The sequence below is a fragment of the Stomoxys calcitrans genome, chromosome 5, assembly GCF_963082655.1.
Source record: "Stomoxys calcitrans chromosome 5, idStoCalc2.1, whole genome shotgun sequence".
Taxonomy (NCBI): Eukaryota; Metazoa; Arthropoda; class Insecta; order Diptera; family Muscidae; genus Stomoxys; species Stomoxys calcitrans.
The window spans coordinates 103,217,135-103,239,823 of NC_081556.1; the positions used below are offsets into that span (position 1 = coordinate 103,217,135).

The window sequence follows — 22,689 nt, forward strand, 5'->3', positions numbered from 1 at the left end:
CTACACTTACATTCTTTCCCTACTCCAACTAAAGTACTAACCTTGTGTTCCACTACCCATTTAACCTAATGTAAATAAATTTCTACTAAGCCATTCTAAAAACATGTGCCATTTAATGTTATATTAGTGAAGGGCTCATAAATATTCAGTCGCTATAGATGGCGATACTTGGTAAGCTCCTGTGAGGAGCAAGGTCGGAACATGGACCCGCTCGCTGATGTTTGGTCGCAAATTCCGTTGTCTATAGGCAGAATTTGAAGAATAACCTGTTCTTTTAATATAAGATAAATAATCAGCTGTATTTTACAGAAGACTATGTTTGTAATGAAATGAAATGAAATTGCATCTTCTTCTAATTATGGAAGACTTTTGTGTTGTGTTTTTTTTTGTAGACATTGTCGACTAATGAAAGAATTATACAACATAAATTATATAAAAAAATAAGAAATTCCTTAAGAGTATGGGTAATTTGAAATGCATAATGGGATGTTTTTGTTTTTTTTTTTTATTTTTATAAAATATCATGACTGGCAATTTTTGTAAAACAAATCTTTTTGCATAATAAGAAATTGTTGTAAAAAGTGGGCTAAACGTTAAGTCTTTACAGTATGGTTGAATTAATAAAAAAAAAAAACAAAAAATATTTAAACGAAAAACAAAATTATTATTATATCATAAAGACATTGCCGCATCAATATGATTTTATTAAAAGTTCTACTTTTCTAAAGTTTAGTTATCTGCAAAATGATTCGTATTACAAAAATAGACCTCTATAAGAAACCAGTAATATCATTCAAAGAATCCATGTCATTAAAGTAGAATAAAAGTGAAAAAGGATACCATAAAGGATAAGGATGACCCTTAAATAAACTCGATACAGAAAATATGATGCTGACGCATTACAGCTTTTATGCAACAAGAAGTGAACAATTTGAGTGGGTAACCGTAGTCAGCCGAGACTTGAACAAATTGTCTATACTATTTCTTTGTTTAACCCATGCTTCAAGCGAGTTAGATAGGCCATATGACCGCCTCGACGTCCGCTGGTGCTTTTTACTATTCTACCTCAATCCCATGGCAGCCGGTTGTACGTAGCGGATCGACCTGATGGAGTCAACAAGGCAGTACTTGGGGTGTTTGAGAGAAAGGTTCTTCGAAAAATGAATGGACAAATCTGCGTTGATGTAGAATATCAGCTTTGTATGAACCATGAGCTGTAAATGGCAAACTGTTAACAGAGGCAGAGATTGTATAAAGCATACAGAGTGAATAATTTTTCAAATTGTTGGTATCTGGTAGCAGCGTTACAAAATATCTTTAAATCAATACAAGAGTAAGGTTAAAGTAAAAGCAAACAGGTTAGAAAGTACTGACATAGTAGGAACCGAAGGGTTGCGAGCAGCACTATTTAAGAACGATACAAGAGCGCATGCTTGATAAATGAAACATTAGCTTTTCCTTCTTCAACTCCGGGATTGTTCTTCTCTTCGGCTCTGAAGTGGGCTCCGGATAATTAAAAATACGTTGTGTTTATACCATCCACCGTACGAGTACATAACCAACTTGTTTATTCCGTTTGTTATATCTCGGGCAAAGCATGGAAAAAACATGTCTCGGCAACATTTCCTGACATTGAAGATGCTTTCAATAATGAAAACCCAATTTCAGTCATAAACGAGGTAGAGTTTCTAGGCATCCACACCAATGTAAGAAAGTTTATTAACAATTTACATAATAAAAATGCATTACGGCAGGATTGGCATCTGTAGATCTTTGAAGATGGGTCAGCAGAGGAACACATCGAGTAGGTGTACTGTCTCCTCTACTTAGCCATTAATAATAAATTATTGTCTCTGTAAGAAAAAGGCGTAAAAGTGATCGCGTATGCTCATGACGTGGCAATTGCTGTTGGGGGAAAGTTTCCCAGCACTCTAAGAGATATACTTCAGGAAGTTCTACGCGCAACAGCAAAGTGGGCTACCGAAAGTGGTCTGAGTATAAATCCGTACAAGACAGAAGTAGATACAAGTTGCCTACAGTGGCACCTGTCTCCTTGAGTGAGGAGAATGCTCCATGTACAGAAAGCGCAAAATACCTGGGTGTTTTGCTGGACGAAGGGCCACTCTTGCCCTATACACCTGCAAGAGAGCCATTGGCAAAAGTTGGAGATTTAGACCGCGTGGCATGCATTTGGTATATATTGCAGTTGTCAGACCTATTATGCTGTATGGTGTTGTGGTCTGGTGGACGGCGCTTCAAAAATTCACCTACTGCTAAATACTTAACCGGATCCAATAAATGGCTTGTTTGTGCATCACAGCCGCACTGAGGACGACACCATTTGATGCACTGAATTGAATGCTACCTTATCTTATGCCTCTGGTGGCTACTCAAATTGCAGCGACCACTGCCGTGAGGCTAAGGGAGCTTTCTCATTGATCATGTGGCGGCTACGGACACTGGGTTATCCTTGATACAATATCCGATGTTCCAGGCAGTGTGGATTACACCCTACCTGGGCCGCTTTTTGATCAAAAGTACTGTACCACTATTCCTGAAAGAACAGATTGGAACTACGATATCCCTGATAACAGAAGTTACATACACTTCTATTCATTACGACGATTGGCATAAATATCTTCCCAAGTGCCTTGTTTCTACTTTTGACGTTCACCTTCAGCTAATTATTAGCCCCATGTGTGTTTGTAGTGAATAATGTGGCTAAGGGTTTGGTGGCAGATAACTTCAAATCTCTTATAGCGAAAGATCGTTGAGATAGACGTTTAACCTATCACAGATGCTAAGAATGAGCATATGATACGATCTCTAAGCTGTCTGGAGGGGTTGAAATGGAGGACGGGAACTCCCTGTTTCACTCTATGGGGTTTTAACTTCTTATCCCTAATTTTCACAAACGACTGGTGACCACACATATAGTTAGTGAGCCAGCGTTTTAGACATGGCTGGAGCGGCATGTTGGCGATGTTCTCAAATAGTTTGGTATGGTGTGGAATGTTTTCGATAGGTTCAGTGCCACGACGACTGTCCTATAACATGGCCTGGGTTGCTTCAAGCCACGGCAAATGTGTGCGGTGATGGCATGCAAAGCAGTGGATGTGCTATACAGTTTTCGAAATACATTCTAATGCTCTACTAAATTTCCCATGAATATGCCATTAAGGAACGGGGTATACTTCTTCAATGATAAGGGGCCTCCTTTTTATACCGAGTGCAAAGGGGAGAGAAGTTTTAACATGGCAGTATAACTCACAAATTTAGCCAACATTAGTAATGGGGAACCACCGCTGACAATTTGTTTTCTAATGCTCACGCCGGGACCCCAGCCGTTCGGCGTCATAAGCGGATATGCTCTCCTCTGCGCCACGGTGGCCTCGGCGAATAGAATTGCTGGTGCTCGGCGAATGGAAATTCTCCAATGAGTCACGGGGGAGTAGTCTTCGCTACTGGTGAGAGAAGGTAGATCGGTCTGTACGACACCCTTTAGCTCGGGTCTTTTCCAGGCTTCACTAAGGGGATCATTCTGCCGATCTTTCAGACATCGGGTACAATAAGCGTGCTTAAAGACAGGTGGATGAGTTGTAATATACTCGACTACAGGTTCATCCATATTCTTCAGCATCAGGGTAGAGATTCCATTGGGGCATGTATATTGCAATTGTCATACATATTCTTTTATATGGTGCTGTGGTTTAGTGGACGGATCTTTAAAAATCCACCTACTGTTCAATACTCAATACGTTGCCATCTAATGCTCCTGCACTTTAATGTTACACTTAATGTCTCTACCTATTACAGCGTGCCGCATGGTGATACCTCTCTGAGGAGAAGTTTTTATATGGCTGAATTCCTCACAAATGTCGTCAGCATTAGGAGGGGAAAACCATCGCTGAAAATTTCTTCGGATGATTTCGCCTGGATTCGAACCCAAGCCTTAAGCGTCATAGGCAGACATGCTACGAGGACCTCCTACACCACAGTCGCCTCCAGAATCGGACAGCACAGCAAATGTGACTTCTGTTCCTTAGAGGAATATTCGTGGACAACTTTTTTTATTTTTATAGAAGGTACAAGGTACAGGGCTGCGGAGTCGAGTTTTTGAGGCCGGAGTAGGGCTATTGAGCCAGAGTCGGAGTTCGGTTCGGAGTTGAGCACGTTAACCCCGACTCCGAACCGCTCTCTGATTTCGGCTTAATACTCCCACTCCGACTTAGATTCCGACCCGGGATCGGAGTCGAGGGCTAGACTACGCAGTCCTGGTAAGTAGACCTTCAAACGGATTATTATAGACTATTTGACCAAGTGGTCTTGGGGTTGTAGTCTAAAGAACTACGATTGGGCATATTGATTAGGCTGTCCGATTATTGTAGGCAGGCAGCAATTTAATCTCTGGGGAACGTATTTTAGAATTCTAGACCCAAACTCGAGTGTCTCAACGTGATGGCTGGGTGCCAGGCCATAAAGATATACTAGGAACTACCGAACTATTTCTAGGGGAACTGGAAACTATGGGTATGTCTCGGGCGACATGTAAGCTATTTGAGATAAAGCCAAAAGGGTGCGGAGAGTCACGTATTAGGATTGTGAACGCTAAAAGATTATGTGGTCCAATCTAGGTATGATGAAGACCGCTTTGCTGTCGTTGGCTAGAAAAGAAGTTTTACTTAACGTGTCCATCCTGACAGATCATAGTTTGACTGGAAAACATGCTGATGTCTTTCAAGGTTTCAAGTATAGATTTCTGCAGAACTAACTCCCGAAATCGGGAATAGTGGGTGTAGCAATTAATGAGAAAAAATCAAGGCAAGACCAGTCCAAGGAAACATAAAATTTTGGTAACTAAAACTATGGAGCACTCACATTTTTGCCTAGAAACCATCAAGCAAAAGATACTCCGGCCCCAAAATCACCTGATAGATTTTACAAAGGAGAATGCCGAAACATTGATAAAATAGAGTGACCTATCTACGTTTTTTAGAACATAGAAGGTAGGCATTGTTAAATTGATCGAAAATTTTTTCTTAAACTTGGATCCTTTGAATGATATTACATGTTTCAAAAGTGGTCACGATTTTATTTTTTTGTAAAAATTTGAAATGAGGTGTTTAGAGATATTGCTAAGATAAGGACTAACTTGTATCCCCACTTTCTTTTTTTGGGAGAAATTTATATTTTTTTTCTAAATCTAAATAGGCATGACTGTTGGTAGATAGTGTGTAAGACAGTTATAGAGTAAGGCATGAATGTGGGATGCCATAGATGGTGATTGGGGGAACGAACACAAAAGTTCATAGGTTTAGTCTAAGTATACTTACCCACATCCTGAGGATCAATAGGAGTCTGTGATTGTTGTTGTGCATGGTGATGATTGTTTGTGTTGCTGGTGCGTGTACCATAAATTCCGCTCTCTGCCACAACTGGTGAGTGACGAGCCCCCCCAAAAGCCGCACCAGCCGATGAGGAGGAAGCACCCACCCCCCCAGACGAGGTAGTGGGCGTGGGTGTACTCTTAACGGCTGCAGCCGCTTGTTTCTCAAACATGGAAGCTTTTTGCAAAACCGATGCACGTGAACGTTCATCATTCTCCACCACAATACCCGAAGAAGTGTCCGGGTCCGCTGAATGGGGAGTAGAAATTTCTTGAGTATTACCACAGGAAGAGTTTGATGAACTACAAGTGTTAGCATTGGCCAATGGCTGTGACTGTGCTGTGTTGGTGGACTCACTAACGCTACTATTGCTATGATTATTAGTAGAAGTTGTTGGTGGTGGGGATTGGTGATGGTGTTGGTGGGTACCATCGTTTTCGGTGATTTTCAAGACATCACTGGACTGCGAGGAATTTGCACTAAGCGGAGGTGTGGGCGAACAAACATTATAGACGAAACTATTGTTGCCCGAACCGCTGCCAAGGCCTCCGCCTCCCACAACACCAGCAGCACCCCCACTCATGGACATGCCGCCACTGGCAATGCTCGATCCACTTGGTGTGCCAGCGGCCGTCGACGATAGCGAGTTGTTCAACAGCGGTGAGTAGTGATTTTGGGGTGTCGAACTGCCGCTCGAATGGGTGGGCGTTTGACCTATGGGGGGTGTGGCCACCGTCGAATCAATGGAGGGATGTGAATACAACGATGGTGTCATCGAGCCCGAGGAATGTGAGCGTTGTGTTGTTGTGGGATGATGATGATGCTGTTGATGTAAAGGTGTTTGATTGTTGTTGTGCTGTTGTTGTTGTTGCTGAAGGTGTTGGTGTTGTAGGGGTGATTGATTAGAGTCATTGGAGTGTATGGATGATATGGAATCTATGGAGTGTTGCTGTTGCAACATGCATTGTTGCTGGGATGCCGATGATGATGATGGTGGAGATGATAGTTGTTGCTGTTGCTGCTGTTGTTGTTGTTGTTGTTGTAGATTGTTTATTTTCATGGCGGCCATATTGGCCAACTCGGACATATTAACATAAGTGGGCGGGGAGCTTTGCTGTTGTTGCTGCTGTGGCATTGGGGTCTGCTGCTGATGCTGTGATTGCTGTTGCAAATGCTGCTGAGCAAGATGGGCTGATAGCTCTACTTGTGACCATTATATAATAATTTTTTTCAAAAATTGTTTTTTTTTTGTTTTATATAAAAAAAGTTTCAGTGGTAAAAACAAAAACAAAACAGAAACATGCAAAGAATTTGATTTTGTTGCAAATTCATTAACAGAAAACAATATAAACAAATACATATTACACATCGAATTGTTGTTGTTTTTGTAGACGATATATTTTGTTTTTGTTGGCATTGGGTTAATTAAACAATTAAATCAGCAGCAGCAGTAGGGGGTGATTGGTTGGTTGGTTGGTGGTGGTGGTGGTGGTGGTGGCGGTTTTGTTGTTTTGCAGGGATAGAAAATAGAAAAGCATATAAAAAATTCGCACAATTAGTTCAATGTTGATTGGGGGCTTAATTAAAATTAAAAAAAAAAAACAACACAAAAATTAATGGACTTTGTTAGGAAATTCTCAGCTTGTAATTAACACAAAAAAAAACTGAAAAAGGCAGACTACATAATCATTGAGGGGTGAGGTGCTAGGATGGGAGCAAATAAGGATATTGGTGGTCAAGGATGGTAGGGTGTTTTCTTTTACGTTATGTTAGTTGTGTCTCCACACACCGTTTTAAGCCAACATACCTTTTGTTACATGAGCCGGTATTGGGGATGGACACTGGCGTTGCATTAAATTTGGACCATTGCCACGATTATTGTTGGCAACCAAAGGACGCTCCAGAGATGAACAGCGCTGTAAGTGTAAAATATACGTGATAGCATTATCAATGTAAATTCAAATGAATTATGTTGTCAAAAACAAAACAAAATTTTTGTTCATAGGGAAAACATGAATGGAATAAGTTTGTGAGCGAAATGAAATTGAAAGCTTTGAAACATGAAAAATGGTTTTAAAATTTTTTAATTTATATCTACTTTTTTAATTTACTATTTACTACTTCATTAACTTTTCTGATTGCAATATGGTCACCATGGAATTTTAAATTTTTTTTATCAATTTTTTATTATTATTTATTTATTATTATCGCTATGAAATTATACTTGTTTTAAGTTCCAAGTTCGGTCGGGCCAAATCTTATATACCCTGCACCATGGATCGCATTTGTCGAGTTTTTTCCCGGTATCTCTTTTTAGGCCAACAAAGGTTAAAACAAGTAAAAGCGTGCTAAGTTCGGCCGGGCCGAATCTTGGGAACCCACCACCATGGATTCTGCTAAAAGTTTATTTGGCATACCAAACTTCTGTCAAACCAGCAAAAATTAAAGTTCTAGGAACCGAACAAGGATAATCGAGAGACCGGTTTACATGGAAGCTATATCAGGTTCTTGACCGATTTGAACCGTACTTTGTGCAGATGTTGGAAGTCATAATAGAACACCATGTGCAAAATTTCAGCAAAATCGGAAGAAAATTGCGACTTCTAGGGGCTCAAGAATTCAAATCGAGAGATCGGTTTATATGGGAGCTATATCAGGTTCTTCACCGATTCGAATCATACTTGGCACAGTTGCTTGAAGTCATAACAGAACACTATGTTCAAAATTTCAGCAAAATCGGATGAAAATTGCGGCTCCCAGGGGCTCAAGAATTCAAATCGGGAGATCGGTGTATATGGGTGCTATATCAGGTTCTTGACCGATTCGAATCATACTTGGCACAGTTGCTTGAAGTCATAAAAGAACACCATGCGCAAAATCGGACAAAAATAGCGGCTTCCAGCGGCTTAAGAAATTATATAGGGAGATCGGTCTATATGGGAGCTATATCGGGTTATAGACCGATTTGTACCGTACTTAAAATAATTGTTGGAAGTCATAAAAGAACACCATGTGCAAAATTTGATGCAAATCGGATGAAAATTGAGGCTTCCAGGGGCTCAAGAATTCAAATCGGGAGATCGATTTATATGGGGGCTATATCAGGTTATAGACCGATTTGGAACGTACTTGACATAGTTTTTTGAAGTTATAACAAAACACCATGGGCAAAATTCGAACAAAAATTGCGGCTTCCAGCGGCTTAAGAAGTCATCGGTCGGGAGATCTGTTTATATAGGAGCTACATCGAAATCTGGACCGATATGGCCCATTTGCAATCCCCAACGACCTACATCCATTGTACGATCATGGCATTAGGCCCCCCACCCATTGATGACATCTGCGATAGGTTGAACGTCTACCTCAACGAGCTTGCCTCATATTTCGCAGCAAGAAATCTGAAGATATCCGCCACCAAATCTTCCGCCTCATTGTTCACTACAAATACGCGTGAGGTGAATACTGAGCTGACGGTTATGGTCGATGGAGAAATGATTCCGACCATCAAGTGTCCCAAAATACTTGGCTTCACATTTGACATCTCTTACACATTCTCCTCACATGTCACAGCAATCTGCAATAAAGTCAAAAGTAGAAACAAGGTCCTCAAGTCACTTGCTGGCAGCACTTGGGGTGCAGACAAAGAAACCTACCTTGTTGACCACGTACAAAGCAATTGGCCGGTCTGTGGTAAGCTATGCAGCGCCAGTGTGGCCTCGTCAACTTTATGACACGCAGAGAAATAATATTCAGATCTGTCAGAATGCCGCCCTGCGACTTGCGACGGGCTGTCTCCTCAGTTCTCATGTGGACCACCTCCATCAGGAGACAAAGATCCTACCAGTGCGAAGACATAACTACATGCTTTCTAAGCAATACCTTTTGGGCTGTTATCGCAGAAACCATCCAAATTATCATCTTGTGGATAGATACCCACCGCCCAGAAGCCTTAAGGTAGATCTACACGATCTAGAGCGTGAGGTTCAGCGCTACAAGAGAGAACCTCTAGATCAAGTGGCATATCAAGCGGGTCTAAGCAACATTCATGCAGACACGGTAGCAGATGCGATAATTGGCTATCGGGTGAATGTAGTCCTTAAAGAACGACCTCCTCCCAATTACGTTCCGGCAGATGCAGCCGCCTCAATTCCCACAAAGCTAGGATTGTTGCCGACGTGCAAGATGTATGTCCCGATTGTAACCAGGGACCGCACGATACACGTCACCTGTTTAACTGCCAGACCCACTCGACTCAGACCCAGATCCCTGTGGACGCATCCCATCTTAGTCGCTGAGTTGCTGGGTCTTGACACTCAACAGAATCAAGCAGACGAAAGATAGAACACAATAAACTGCTACAACAACAACAACCTACATCCCTGTTAGGTATCTGTGCAAAATATTAAGCGGCTAGCTCTACGCGTTCGACCGCTGTCGTGATTTCGACAAACGGCCGAATGAGCATGGCTAGATCGATTCAGAGTAACGAGATGATCAAGAACATATATACTTTATGGGGGCCTAGATCAATATTTCGAGGGCCTACATCAATATCAACGAAATGACTAGGTTAGTATACCTCCATCCTATGGCGGTGGGTATAAAAAAAAAGAATTATATCAAGTTATGGTCCAATTCGGACCATTACTGAACTGAATGTTGGAAACCACAGTGGAAGTCATTGTGTAAAATTTCAGCCAATTCGAATAAGAATTGCGGCCTTTAGGAGCTCAAGAAGTAAAATAGGGAGATCGGTTTATATGTTAGCTGTATCAGGCTAAATACCGATTCAGACTATATTTAACACGTATGTTAAAGGTCATGGGAGAAGTCGATGTACAAAATTTCAGCCAAATCGCATAATAATTACGCCCTATGGAGGCTCAAGAAGTCAAGATCCCAGATCGGTTTATATAGCAGCTATGTCTGGTTATGGACTGATTTGAACCATATATGGCACAGTTGGTGGAAGTCATAACAAAACACCTCATGCAAAATTTCAGTTAAATCGGATGGGAATTGCGACCTCTAGTGGGTCAAGATTCAAGATCGGTTAAGTGGCAGCTATATCAGGTTATGGACTGATTTAAACCATATTTGGCACAATCGTTGAAGTCACAACGAAATACGTCATGCGAAATTTCAGCCAAATCGGATAGAAATTGCGTCCCCTAGTGGCACAAGAAGTCAAGATCCCAGATCGGTTTATATGGCAGTTATATCATAACATGGACCGATATGGCCAATTTACAGTTCCAACCGACCTACACTAATAAGAAGTATTTTTGCAAAATTTCAAGCGGATAGCTTTACTCTTTCGAAAGTTATCGTGCTTTCGTCAGACTGACGGACGGACGGACAAGCGGACTATAGCCACGTCCGTCGAATTAAAATGTCATGACAATCAAGAATATATATACATTATGGGGCCTTAGACGAATATTTCGAGGAGTTACAAACACAATGACGAAATTAGTATACCCCCCTCGTATGGTGGAGGGTGTAATAAAACATAGATGAATTATATGGATTCTTGGACTCCATAGGGCTAGAATTTGAATTTATTTTTGATTCATGAAAGATTTTTGTGCTTATAATAATGTTTTGATGCACCGATACGAACGAAAAACTTTACACCTCACAATATGGCAACGAAATACTTGGCTTGGTTGTGTGTATAAAAATATCAGTCCAGCCAAAACTACAGCAACAAACATTATTTCAACTATTAATGAGTTTTCACTGCATATTCTTATTTAATTACAACCATACCATACATTGCCAAAATCTAAAAACTTAATTTTTTTACACAAATAACACGAAAGCAAAACTTAATTTTTTTTATGCTTATAAAAAGTTGATGTATAATCAGATGAGAAGAGAGGATTTTGGCGATATAATGAAATGCGATAGATATATGAGTTAATGGAATGTTTTGCATTTAGGAAGGACTAGAAATATGTTGCTGGAGAAACCATGGGGTAAATTTTCGTTTTTTTCTTTAATTAACACTTACCACATGAGCTGGTTTCTTCAAATATGAACAATTTACAAAAAACACATCAAAAAAGCCAAAAGTAGTAACAGGCAACAGTAACAAAGCACATTTACAAGAAAAATCAGTTTTGTGTGTTTAGAAAGAAAGAACCTTAATCGCAAATATGTACAACGAAGCGCTGAAGAGCAAAACTTACCACTGGTAGTGGGGGGCGATTTAAAGCACTGCCCGGCGATTTTTGAGTTGAAGGAGTATTTTGTCCTGAAGAACTGCCACCATTGCTGCTGGCATTTGCTACGCCACCACCTTCGTGTATAGTTTCGGGATTTTGGAAAGTGTAAACAGTCAAGGGAGGCCTTTGATGGCCCTTCTCATAGGCCGAAGATATGGTGTGAGGACGATCTGTGGCATTGGGTGTTAGGTCAACAGCATCCTGTGAGTGTGTGGGCCAAGTGGTGACAGCGTGCGAAGGATTTGCCAAAGAAGAGGCCTAGAAGAAACAAAGGCAAATGGGGTTTGTTTTCTTTTTTAAGTGAGATCTATAAGGGGTTTGCAAAGAAATTGTGAGGAAATGAGTATGATTTGAGAGCCATGTGATAGAAAAGAAAAAAAAAAAAAATAACAAACAAAAATAAATGTAAACCTGTGTTGTTAAAGCTGGCGATGAGCAAAAGCCACTATCACTGGATTCACCAGGTTTTAGGCGTATAGAAGGCGAAATTAACTAAAATAAAATAAAAACACAAAATTACATGTAAGCAATAACCATATACTTGGGGAAAATGAATCTAATCTAAAAAAAAAAGAAACGATGACATGAATGGTATGAAATTATATAATAAACCATATACATAAATAACCTAATAAATTAGTATATACATAAAAATAAATGGCCAAAGAAAAGAGACTACAAAATCTGTTGATATAAGTTAACAGTTACTACATTTCTGTTTTTATTAATTTGAGTGCTTTTACAGAACTAAATCAAAAATCTTAAACTTAGGTTGAAGTTGGTTGGTGCTGCTGTTGGCGCTGCTGCTGTTGGTTGGTGCTGTTGCTGGTGCTGCTATTGGTTTCTTGCTGATTGACGATTTTGTTATTGTTGTCGTCATGAGGTGTCAGGTTACCCGCTTTGCTGTGTTTGCTGTTGACCTGCGGTACTGGTGGATACGGATTGTTGACTCTTGCGTTAGCTGTAGAAATGCTTACATTTCATTACCATTACCATTTCATATTGTTGCTTACAAATCATGATGGTTCACTGTTTGTTGTTGCAGGCGGACAATGTTGACTGACAGCGGTCAATGAATTAATCAATAGAATCAGCAATTTTTTGGTATCGAAATCCAATATAAAGAATTTTTTGTTTGGCTGACATCCCAGCAAACATCTTTGATGTTAACACCTCCCCTCTTAGTTACGAGCGTCCTCGATCGTAATACCGTTAGAAGTAAGGTATCTGAGATAATCTTGGTACGTCTCTTGGAAAGTTTGTTGAATTCGATGTCGGAACTGATAGTTGATTGGGAGGTGCTAGATTAACGGTTTCAATCAATGGGCGCTGCTTTCTTCTTATCAAGAACAATACCAGAATGAGAGCTGCAGCTATTGTGAGTAAATGCACGGCCGCACTCCATTTGTTTTTAATGTTCAACAGTTCTATCGCTTTTGTATTGTTTAGATGGATCCTTTTTACAAATTCCAAAGTGGTTACTTCTTCTATTTTTGATCCAGGAGATCTAGGTTGTAGGATTGCAGGTAATGGTTCGGCATACGTTGTTTGGAAATAGTTGTATGTCTCGTTGTCAATTGTTATGGAAGCGTTTTGAAACTTGATTATGAAGGTTCCCGTAAGATTGTACTGCTCGTCGTTGATGAGAATGGTACCATCGAATTGATTTAGTAGAATCATCCCAGGCAAGACTTCCTCTACTGTAGGGGTGGTGCTATGTCTCAATAAAGTACAGTTTGCTTCTACGCTTTTTTAAAAGATTTAACAAACAATTTTCTTTTTCTATTCTTTTGACATTATTTAAATTACAAACAGTCAGATTATTGAAAGATTTACATGGTTTAAGGATCCCATAGGATTCATTTTTACAAACTAGTATTTCATTATAATCAATTTTATTAGTAAGATCCCCACTCTTAGTGGGTTTAATCAAGAGTTTACTGCAGGAATCTAAATTCGTAGTCGGTACATTGACAATATAAATAAGTGATTTTTCATTTGATGCAATTTTTACTTCAGAGAATTCGAATATTTCTTCTATGTTTACAAAGGGAATTGAATCTTTCTCGAAAAGCTCTTTTGCAATATTCACTTCAGTGTTCGACAATACAAATGAATTTATTATGCCGGACTTTGCCCAGTGAATGGCATAATTTACATTAACAATTTCTTCCTTTAAAAGGTCAATTTTCATTTTGAGCATGGTTATAAAATTTTCATTGGTTTTTACAATTTTTATAATTTTGTTGGTATTTTCTGTGAGTTCATCTATTTTTTTTAGAGACAGATTATTTATTACAACCTGCCTATTATTGCTTGACAAAACATTGTTAATTTTTTGCTCTATTATCTCGAAATCGTCGTGATCTGGATTTCCGGCGATCCATTTCCAACTTTTCTTAATTCTATTGATTTTTCTATTTCCTGAAGTTACAATTTTTAAATTCTTTAATTATTCACCAAAATTTTTTTCTCTACCAGAGTTTTCACATTTTTTTCACTTTCGTACTTAAATTCTTCTTAATTATTAAATCTAACTTTTTCCAACTTTTCTTAATTCTATTGATTTTTCTATTTCCTGAAGTTACAATTTTTAAATTCTTTAATTATTCACCAAAATTTTTTTCTCTACCAGAGTTTTCACATTTTTTTCACTTTTGTACTTAAATTCTTCTTAATTATTAAATCTAACTTTTTCCAACTTTTCTTAATTCTATTGATTTTTCTATTTCCTGAAGTTACAATTTTTAAATTCTTTAATTATTCACCAAAATTTTTTTCTCTACCAGAGTTTTCACATTTTTTTCACTTTCGTACTTAAATTCTTCTTAATTATTAAATCTAACTTTTTCCAACTTTTCTTAATTCTATTGATTTTTCTATTTCCTGAAGTTACAATTTTTAAATTCTTTAATTATTCACCAAAATTTTTTTCTCTACCAGAGTTTTCACATTTTTTTCACTTTCGTACTTAAATTCTTCTTAACTATTAAATCTACGATTCACAAATTTTTTTTGTGTTCACTGCCTACTTACAAATGTATCCCTATAAAGATTTTCCATACGTCCATGGAGGCGATTTCGTTGTCCTTTCGTTAAATCTACTTGGAGAATCGTCCGCTTACTTGTTGACGTGTGTTGAGCCGGTAGTTGTAGCTACAGCCTCTGTGGTCTTCTAGGGTGTTTTTTTGGTCCTTGGTCACAGCCTCCGGGTGCGTTGATGGATTGTTGGGCGCCAGTTAACAGTTACTACATTTCTGTTTTTATTAATTTGAGTGCTTTTACAGAACTAAATCAAAAATCTTAAACTTAGGTTGAAGTTGGTTGGTGCTGCTGTTGGCGCTGCTGCTGTTGGTTGGTGCTGTTGCTGGTGCTGCTATTGGTTTCTTGCTGATTGACGATTTTGTTATTGTTGTCGTCATGAGGTGTCAGGTTACCCGCTTTGCTGTGTTTGCTGTTGACCTGCGGTACTGGTGGATACGGATTGTTGACTCTTGCGTTAGCTGTAGAAATGCTTACATTTCATTACCATTACCATTTCATATTGTTGCTTACAAATCATGATGGTTCACTGTTTGTTGTTGCAGGCGGACAATGTTGACTGACAGCGGTCAATGAATTAATCAATAGAATCAGCAATTTTTTGGTATCGAAATCCAATATAAAGAATTTTTTGTTTGGCTGACATCCCAGCAAACATCTTTGATGTTAACATATATACTCCAATTACAAGTTTCAAGATTAACGGCCTTAACATAGGTTTCTTTGGAGGGTTATTTTTAAAGTTGGGTCGATACGGTATCGATGTGCGGTCGAAATGGCAGCATTCGCAATGGAGGCTTTCATTTTTATTATGGATTTATGACTATCTCTGATGTACGAGTAACAAGCGGAGATCCTTGCTATCAAGGAAGTGGTGGAATGGCTAAGCTATAATGTCGTAACGAATATTGACATAAATATCTCCTCAGACAGCAAGGCAGCCAGTCAGCCATTAAATTCCTGGAGAACGTATTTTCGAATACAAAACCGCCCTCAACTATCGCATATCTCTCAGCGAACAGTTTAAAATTCATCTGTTCTGGGTGCCAGGCCACAGAGATATCCCAGGGAATTGTAAAGCGAAAGAGCTTGCGTGACTAGGAACTGCCTTACACATTCCAGGGAAACTGGAATCAGGTCCGAAGGACAACGAATGATAGATGGTCACAAAGGGAGGACTGTGAGCATTCCAACACTATGTGACCTTATCTAGACTTGAAGAGGTCTAACGCTTTGCTGTCACTGGCTAGAACAGACGTCTCAGTCATTGTGTCCGTCACGACAGGTCACTGTCTAATCGGAAAATATGCTGGTCTGAATGGTTTAACGGTAGAAACTGGAAGGCATCTTCCTTCTTCTGTTCTTGTGGTATCACAATGGCCGAAAACGTCTATGTTAGTCTGATGACATACTGCCACTTAAACCTAACCTAACCTATGGCTATCCCTCCTAGGTAATAGGAGTATAGCTACGGCAGAACAGTGGTGGGTGTGGAATGGAGGACAGGTAGATATTAAACAGTGTCGGAGACATCACTCCGCCTTGGGGAACTTCCTGGTTCACTCTACGGTGCTTCGAGTTCTTATCCCTAAACTCCACAAATGACTGGCGACTTCAGCATCAGTATAGAGATTTCGTTGGGGCCCAACGCCTTGGATGATTTGGCGCCATGGATGAGATACGTAACTTCGCCCACGGTATATTGTGATGGCTGTTCATCGGCTCGGAGACCACGGATACGATGAATGGCTCTCCTACATTCCCTGTCACTCTCAGGATGCACAATAAATTGACGGTTGAACAACCTGGCTCATCTATTTGGATCAGTTACGGTTACATAGCCAAAAGTGAGTGAGGTCCTGTCATCCCATCTATCGGGGTTCAAAAGTGACTTAACAGTAGATCACAGCTTGCCTAAATTGGTGCCTAACTTACAATGCTCCAAGTGTTCCAGCCACAAATTCCGCTGTTTATTTCCAGATTCAGCTCGATGATTCTGGGGTTAGTGGGGTCCGTACAACGAATCACATCACGTTCGTCTGCGAATACCACTGAATGCGTCTGGAAATTGGGCCGCAATTGGGGTATTCGATCGGCTGGTATAAAGCGAGCGGCTGCTGCGTTAGGTTAGGGTTAGGTTAGGTTGAAAAGAGGGTGCAGATATTAATCCGCCCACTATGGACATACACCTAAGCCAGTAATTGGCTTGTTGTGCGTTTCAAAAACTAAAAAGTAACCTCGAAAAACACAATTTTAAATTAGGTATTCCGTGCTACTTACAAAATCCTTAATTGTTTTCCATACCACTCCCCTAAGTTAGTCCATGTCTGATATCGTGTTCCCACCTAAGCACCGGCGTCTGTTAGCCGCGAAAGCCGGGCAATGACATAGGAAATGCTCTAACGTCTCATCATCTTGCCCACATGCCCTACACATGCTATCACTTGCCGCACCGATTTTGCATAAGTGAGCTCGTAGTCCTATGTGTCCCGTTATGACACCAAAAGCTATACGGACCGCCTTCTTACTTCTTTTCAGTAAAAGCATCGTCCTCTCACTATCCGGATTTCCCCATAGGATTTTTGCCGTCCTACAGACCGTTTCGCTGTTCCACAGTGTTACATGGCGTTTGTCGCCCACGCCCTTAACTCAGACTGCGACGACCCGAAAGGCTCGGGTTAACCAAGTTTATCGACGGCAGTTCTCTGGCCTTCACTGCTAAATTGTCTACCATTTCATTCCCCCTTACTCCGTTATGGCTCGGCACCAAAACGATGCGGATTGTGCCATCCTCAGAGAAGGCGTTAATCTTCTTCTTACACTGTATGAATGTTCGTGACTGTCCGTAAAGATGTTCGACGTCCTCGCATTAGTACCACACCACCTCACGCATTCCATGATCGCCTGGATCTCCGCCTGGATCTCCGCCTGCAAAACCGCCAGTCTAAAACCGAGCTCAGTCTCTGGGTTCTCAATGTAGACCTCCAGGCCCACTCTATCCCTTAGCTTTGATCCATCCGCGTAACATGATCTTAGAGACGGCAATACTAGGGTTCCGTCAGTCCAAGTCTGTGCCGATGCCAGCAGTGCCTCGCACTCGACCTCAAGTGTCGTCTTAGGTATCCGATTGAAAACTTCTTCCCGTCATTCCGGGTTTCCTATCGTCTCGATTATATCGCGATGGTAAGAGCTGCTTCTATCCGCAATCCATTCTCCCATCGCCTTGAGTCTCATAGCCATAATAGCTGCCTCACGCTTAATCTGCTGCGTAGCACATCCGAGAAGGGTGTCAGTTCACTGAAGCGGCGATTGGTGTACTCTCTGAAGCCAGCTCAATCGGCCTTCTTCTGATTGATAAACGTCAGGCGCTCAGAGGTTATGAAGTTTGGTGGTCGGTCGATGATGAGAATTATGGGGAGGTTGTCTGACCCCAAAGAAATGACGGCTTGCCAGTATACGTCACTCAGGGGATGTAATGGAAATGTCTGGCGAGTTGATACACCTCCTCATAATCCAAGTGGGACCATCCTCATTCACCGTGCAAAACGTGGAGCCTCCAATCTCCAGACGATTACGGCCAAAAAGTAGGCCACGTATGTCGGGGTTGTAAGCCTGGCCATTAATTGGGACACAGCTACCAACCGGCGGTATGTACACGTTGTATAGCTCGGCAGTACTGGACCTGACTGCTGCCCCCATGCAGTCCATGTAGGAGTCACCAGCGCAGGCGAGATGAGTCTATACTGCACGGAATGGTATATCACGAAGGCCAATCCCCCACCTCCATTACTTGAGCGATTCTTACGTAGCACATTGTATTCGTGACAACTGAGCAAGCTGCAGGTGTTGGTCAGCTTTGTCTCCTGGATCGCTGCAACCAATATGTAGCTGATTGTGATAGTCGTTGCCTAATGATTCCGATCACCCAAAATATGATCTGAATCTTTTTAATTTCGAAAACTGTATATTTGTTGTACTTATAAAATATTGTTTTTTTTTTCTTAATACAAAACCCCTCACACTTACCTGTGACAATGATCGTGGATAGTGAGGATGACCGGGTGAATTGCTGGAACCACTGCTATTCATGGAACTTATAGAACACACTGATGATTTGCGTGAACCCAATGAGTTTGAACAACCACCTTGGGATAGAGAACCGCCACCTCCTCCACTAGTACTTGGTGATTCAGGATATAGAATTATAGATGCTTTGGCATCATGTATTAATTCCTCACTGGCAGCTGGTAAAATATGGGGTTCTTTGGTAACCAAAGCAATGGATTGCATGGCTTCCTGGAATTTGGAAAAAAGTAAAATATTATAGGCCTTGTTAGTTAAATTGTACTCTGCTGCCCGTTTACCCACCTGTAAATGACCCAATTCGGACATCACTTCGCATTCTTCCTTTACCACTGGTTGCAGCAAGTGCACAAAATTACAATAGCGCATGCGCTCCTCAATCATGGCAGATCGGAGTGATTTTTTTTCCACCTCTTCCAATTCTGCTCGCCTCAAGGTGACATCCTGCATATGGGAGTCCATTAACGATTGCAAGGTATCCGATTGTCCCTTGCGAGCCTTCTTTTGAAGGCGTAATGTGTCTGTGGAACGTTTTTTCAGTTCGGTGCGACAGCGTTTGTATTCTTTGGCATGTTCCTTATCTATGGTCGCTACCGAACGTTTCCAGTCTTCTAATTTTTCCTGCAAGGCAATAAAAATCCATACATTACACATGTCCAATCATACAAAGAAAAAGAGATGATGCGAGAGTTTACAACTTACTTGTAATGGTTGTACCAGACAGTCCATAATTGCGGCTGTAAATGTTTTGAGGCGTGTCTCTACCGCCTTATGTCTTAGGCAAACTCTGGTCAGAGCTGTGCCAATTTCCTTTGAAGCACCTATTGTTGTAATTGTAATGGCAGAACGAAAGGAAGGAAGGAAGAAAGAGAAAAAATAGATACTTATTATACCAGAATACACAAAACGAAAAACAAACTAGAAATCTATTTTTTATAATTTTGCTTTTGCTCTGTTAACTTTTGTAGGTAATATGTAACCAAGCATCCATCCGGCGAAAGTATGTTTGTGTTATGTTTTCAAATTTCTTAGTTAAAATACAAAATAGCTTAAATTAAACTAGGTTTCATATTTCACTAACGTCTTAGTCAGATATAAATTTCCATGTACATTTCTGACAGATTAAGGTTTTCCTTTAGGAAAATAAGGTTTCCCTTTGGGAAAACTTTAATTCAGCCTGGCTGAATAAGGTTTCCCTTTGGGAAAACTTTAATTCAGCCTGGCTGAATAAGGTTTCCCTTTGGGAAAACTTTAATTCAGCCTGGCTGAATAAGGTTTCCCTTTGGGAAAACTTTAATTCAGCCTGGCTGAATAAGGTTTCCCTTTGAGAAACCTTTAATTCAGCCAGGCTGAATAAGGTTTCCCTTTGGGTAAACTTTAATTCAGCCTGGCTGAATAAGGTTTCCCTTTGGGAAAACTTTAATTCAGCCTGGCTAAATAAGGTTTCCCTTTGGGAAAACTTTAGTTCAGCCTGGCTGAATAAGGTTTCCCTTTGGGAAAACTTTAGTTCAGCCTGGCTGAATAAGGTTTCCCTTTGGGAAAACTTTAGTTCAGCCTGGCTGAATAAGGTTTCCCTTTGGGAAAACTTTAGTTCAGCCTGGCTGAATAAGGTTTCCTTTCGGGAAAACTTTAGTTCAGCCTGGCTGAATAAGGTTTCCCTTTGGGAAAACTTTAGTTCAGCTTGGTTGAATAAGGTTTCCCTTTAGGAAAACTTTAGTTAAGCCTGGCTGAAAAAGGTTTCCATTTGGGAAAACTTTAGTTCAGCCTGGCTGAATAAGGTTTCTCTTTGGGAAAACTTTAGTTCAGCCTGGCTGAATAAGGTTTCCCGTCGGGAAAACTTTAGTTCAGCCTGGCTGAATAAGGTTTCCCTTTGTAGTTCACCCTGGCTGAGTAAGGTTTTCCTTTGTTAAAGTTTAATTCAACCTGGCTGAATAAGGTTTTCCCATAGGAAAACATTAATTTAGCCAGGATGTATAGGTTAGGTTAGGTTGAAAAGCGGGAGCAGATATTAATCTGCCCCATACCACTATAGACATATACCTAAGTCAGTAACCGGCTTGTTGTGCGCTCCAAAAAACTAAAAAGTGACCTCGTGATACTTACAAAATCCTTAATTGTTTTCCATACGACTACCCTATGTTGGTTTATTTCTGGTATCGGTATTTGTTAGCCACGAAAGCCGGACAATAACATAGGAAATGCTCCAACGTCTCATCATCTTCCCCACATGCCCTATATATGCCATCACCTGGCGCACCGATTTTGCATAAGTGAGCTCGTCATCCTATGTATCCCGTTATGACACCAAAAGCTATACTGACCTCCTTCTTACTTCCTTTCAGTAATAGCCTCGTCCTCTCACGATCCGGATCACCCCATAGGATTTTCGCCGTCCTACCGACTGTTTCGCTGTTACACAGTGTTACATTGTCGCCCACGCCCTTAAATCGGACTGCGTCGACGCGAAAGGCTTCGGGTTAACCAAGTTTATCGACGGCAGTTCTCTGGCCTTCACTGCCATATCGTTTGCCCTTTTATTTCCCCTTACTCTGGATGCGGATTGTGCCATCCTCAGAGAAGGTGTTAATCTCCTTCTTACACTGCAAAACAGTTTGTGGCCTTGTTGTGGTTGTTATTACCTTACGATCATTTTACTGTCCCTAAAGATGTTTAAACTCGACGTCCTCGCGTTAGTACCGCACCACTTCACGCATTCCGTGATCGCCCGGATCTCTGCCTGCAGGACCGCATTATGGTCAGGCAGTCTAAAACATATCTCAGTCCCTGGGTTCTCAATGTAAACTCCCAGGCCCATTCTTTCCCCTAGCTTTGATCCATCCGCGTAACATGATCTTCCAGATGGCAATGCAAGGGGTTCCGTCAGTCCACGATTGTGCCGCTGGCGGCAGTACCTCGCTTTCGACCTCAAGTGTCGTCTCAGGTATCCGATCGGAAACCTCAACCCTTCCTTCAAGATTTCCTATAGTCGCCTCGATTATACCGCGATGGTATGAGCTGCTCCCATCCATCGCAGCGGCTGCCTCACATTTAATCTGTATGGCAATGGGTCGGGTATCTAGAATAGTCTCCAGTGCCCTAGTGGGCATACGGACCTCATCGCTCCGCCTTTGCATAGGCAAAATGTTCTCTGAACTTGTTGTATGGTCCTAACGTGGGACTTGTTCTCCATGACAGTGCATCAAACTACCGAGGCGTAAGTGAGTATTGGTCTAATCACGCTTCTGTACAGCCCGTGGACTATTTTCGGATTCAGGCCCCATTTCGAGCCTACGGCCCGTCTACATAGCGCCCCACATCTGTGAGCCTTTTTAGTACGCTCCTGATTGTGACACAATTAAGTTTCCTATCCAAGATCACTCCTAAGTATTTGATCTTGTAAGATATCGAAATCGGTTTATTGAGGAAACGTGGCGCGTCAAATCGGCCCACCGTAGTCTTCCTCGTGAACAGTGAGACTCCTGGGTCTAGCCCGGTCATATGTCATATGCAAGACCCTTTCGGCCCTTCTGCATAGTTGGTTGAATTACTTACGCCTAAGAAGTATTATAACATCGTCTGCATAACAGGCGGGTTCAAATCCCTCCTTAGTCAGCTTCCGCAATAGGTTATTTATGATGGTCAACCAAAGGAGTGCGATAAAATGCCATGGCCGTCCGTCCGTCTGTCTGTCGAAAGCACGCTAACTTTCGAAGGAGTAAAGCTAGCCTCTTGAAATTTTGCAGAAATACTTTTTTTTAGTGTAGGTCGGTTGGGATTGTAAATGGGCCAAATCGGTCCATGTTTTGATATAGCTGACATATAAACCGATCTTGGATCTTGACTTCTTGAGCCTCTAGAAGGAGCAATTCTCGCCCGATTTGGCCGAAATTTTGCATGAGGTGTTTTGTTATGACTTCCAATAACTGTGCTAAGTATGGCGCAAAATG

General features: G+C 41.0%; 1 protein-coding gene across 23 annotated transcripts in view; it reads right to left on the minus strand.

The window, feature by feature from the left end:
• LOC106080785 (mucin-2) overlaps positions 1–22,689 on the minus strand; it is a 398,264-nt gene that overhangs the window by 26,579 nt on the left and 348,996 nt on the right. For 17 of the 23 annotated variants that reach the window (XR_009398497.1, XM_059370010.1, XM_013242338.2 and 14 more), the window contains 8 exons: positions 19,445–19,563; positions 19,028–19,363; positions 18,686–18,955; positions 12,029–12,109; positions 11,582–11,875; positions 11,404–11,418; positions 7,195–7,303; positions 5,334–6,587 (listed from right to left, as the gene is read on the minus strand). Coding sequence is in view for 22 of the 23 variants with exons in the window: in XM_059370010.1 (XP_059225993.1) it covers positions 5,334–6,587; positions 7,195–7,303; positions 11,404–11,418; positions 11,582–11,875; positions 12,029–12,109; positions 18,686–18,955; positions 19,028–19,363; positions 19,445–19,563 (2,478 nt within the window). In the remaining variant the exon portion in view is untranslated. The remainder of the gene's footprint in view (positions 1–5,333; positions 6,588–7,194; positions 7,304–11,403; positions 11,419–11,581; positions 11,876–12,028; positions 12,110–18,685; positions 18,956–19,027; positions 19,364–19,444; positions 19,564–22,689) is intronic. The other 6 variants (XM_013242343.2, XM_059370011.1, XM_013242344.2 and 3 more) reach the window with 4 other exon arrangements.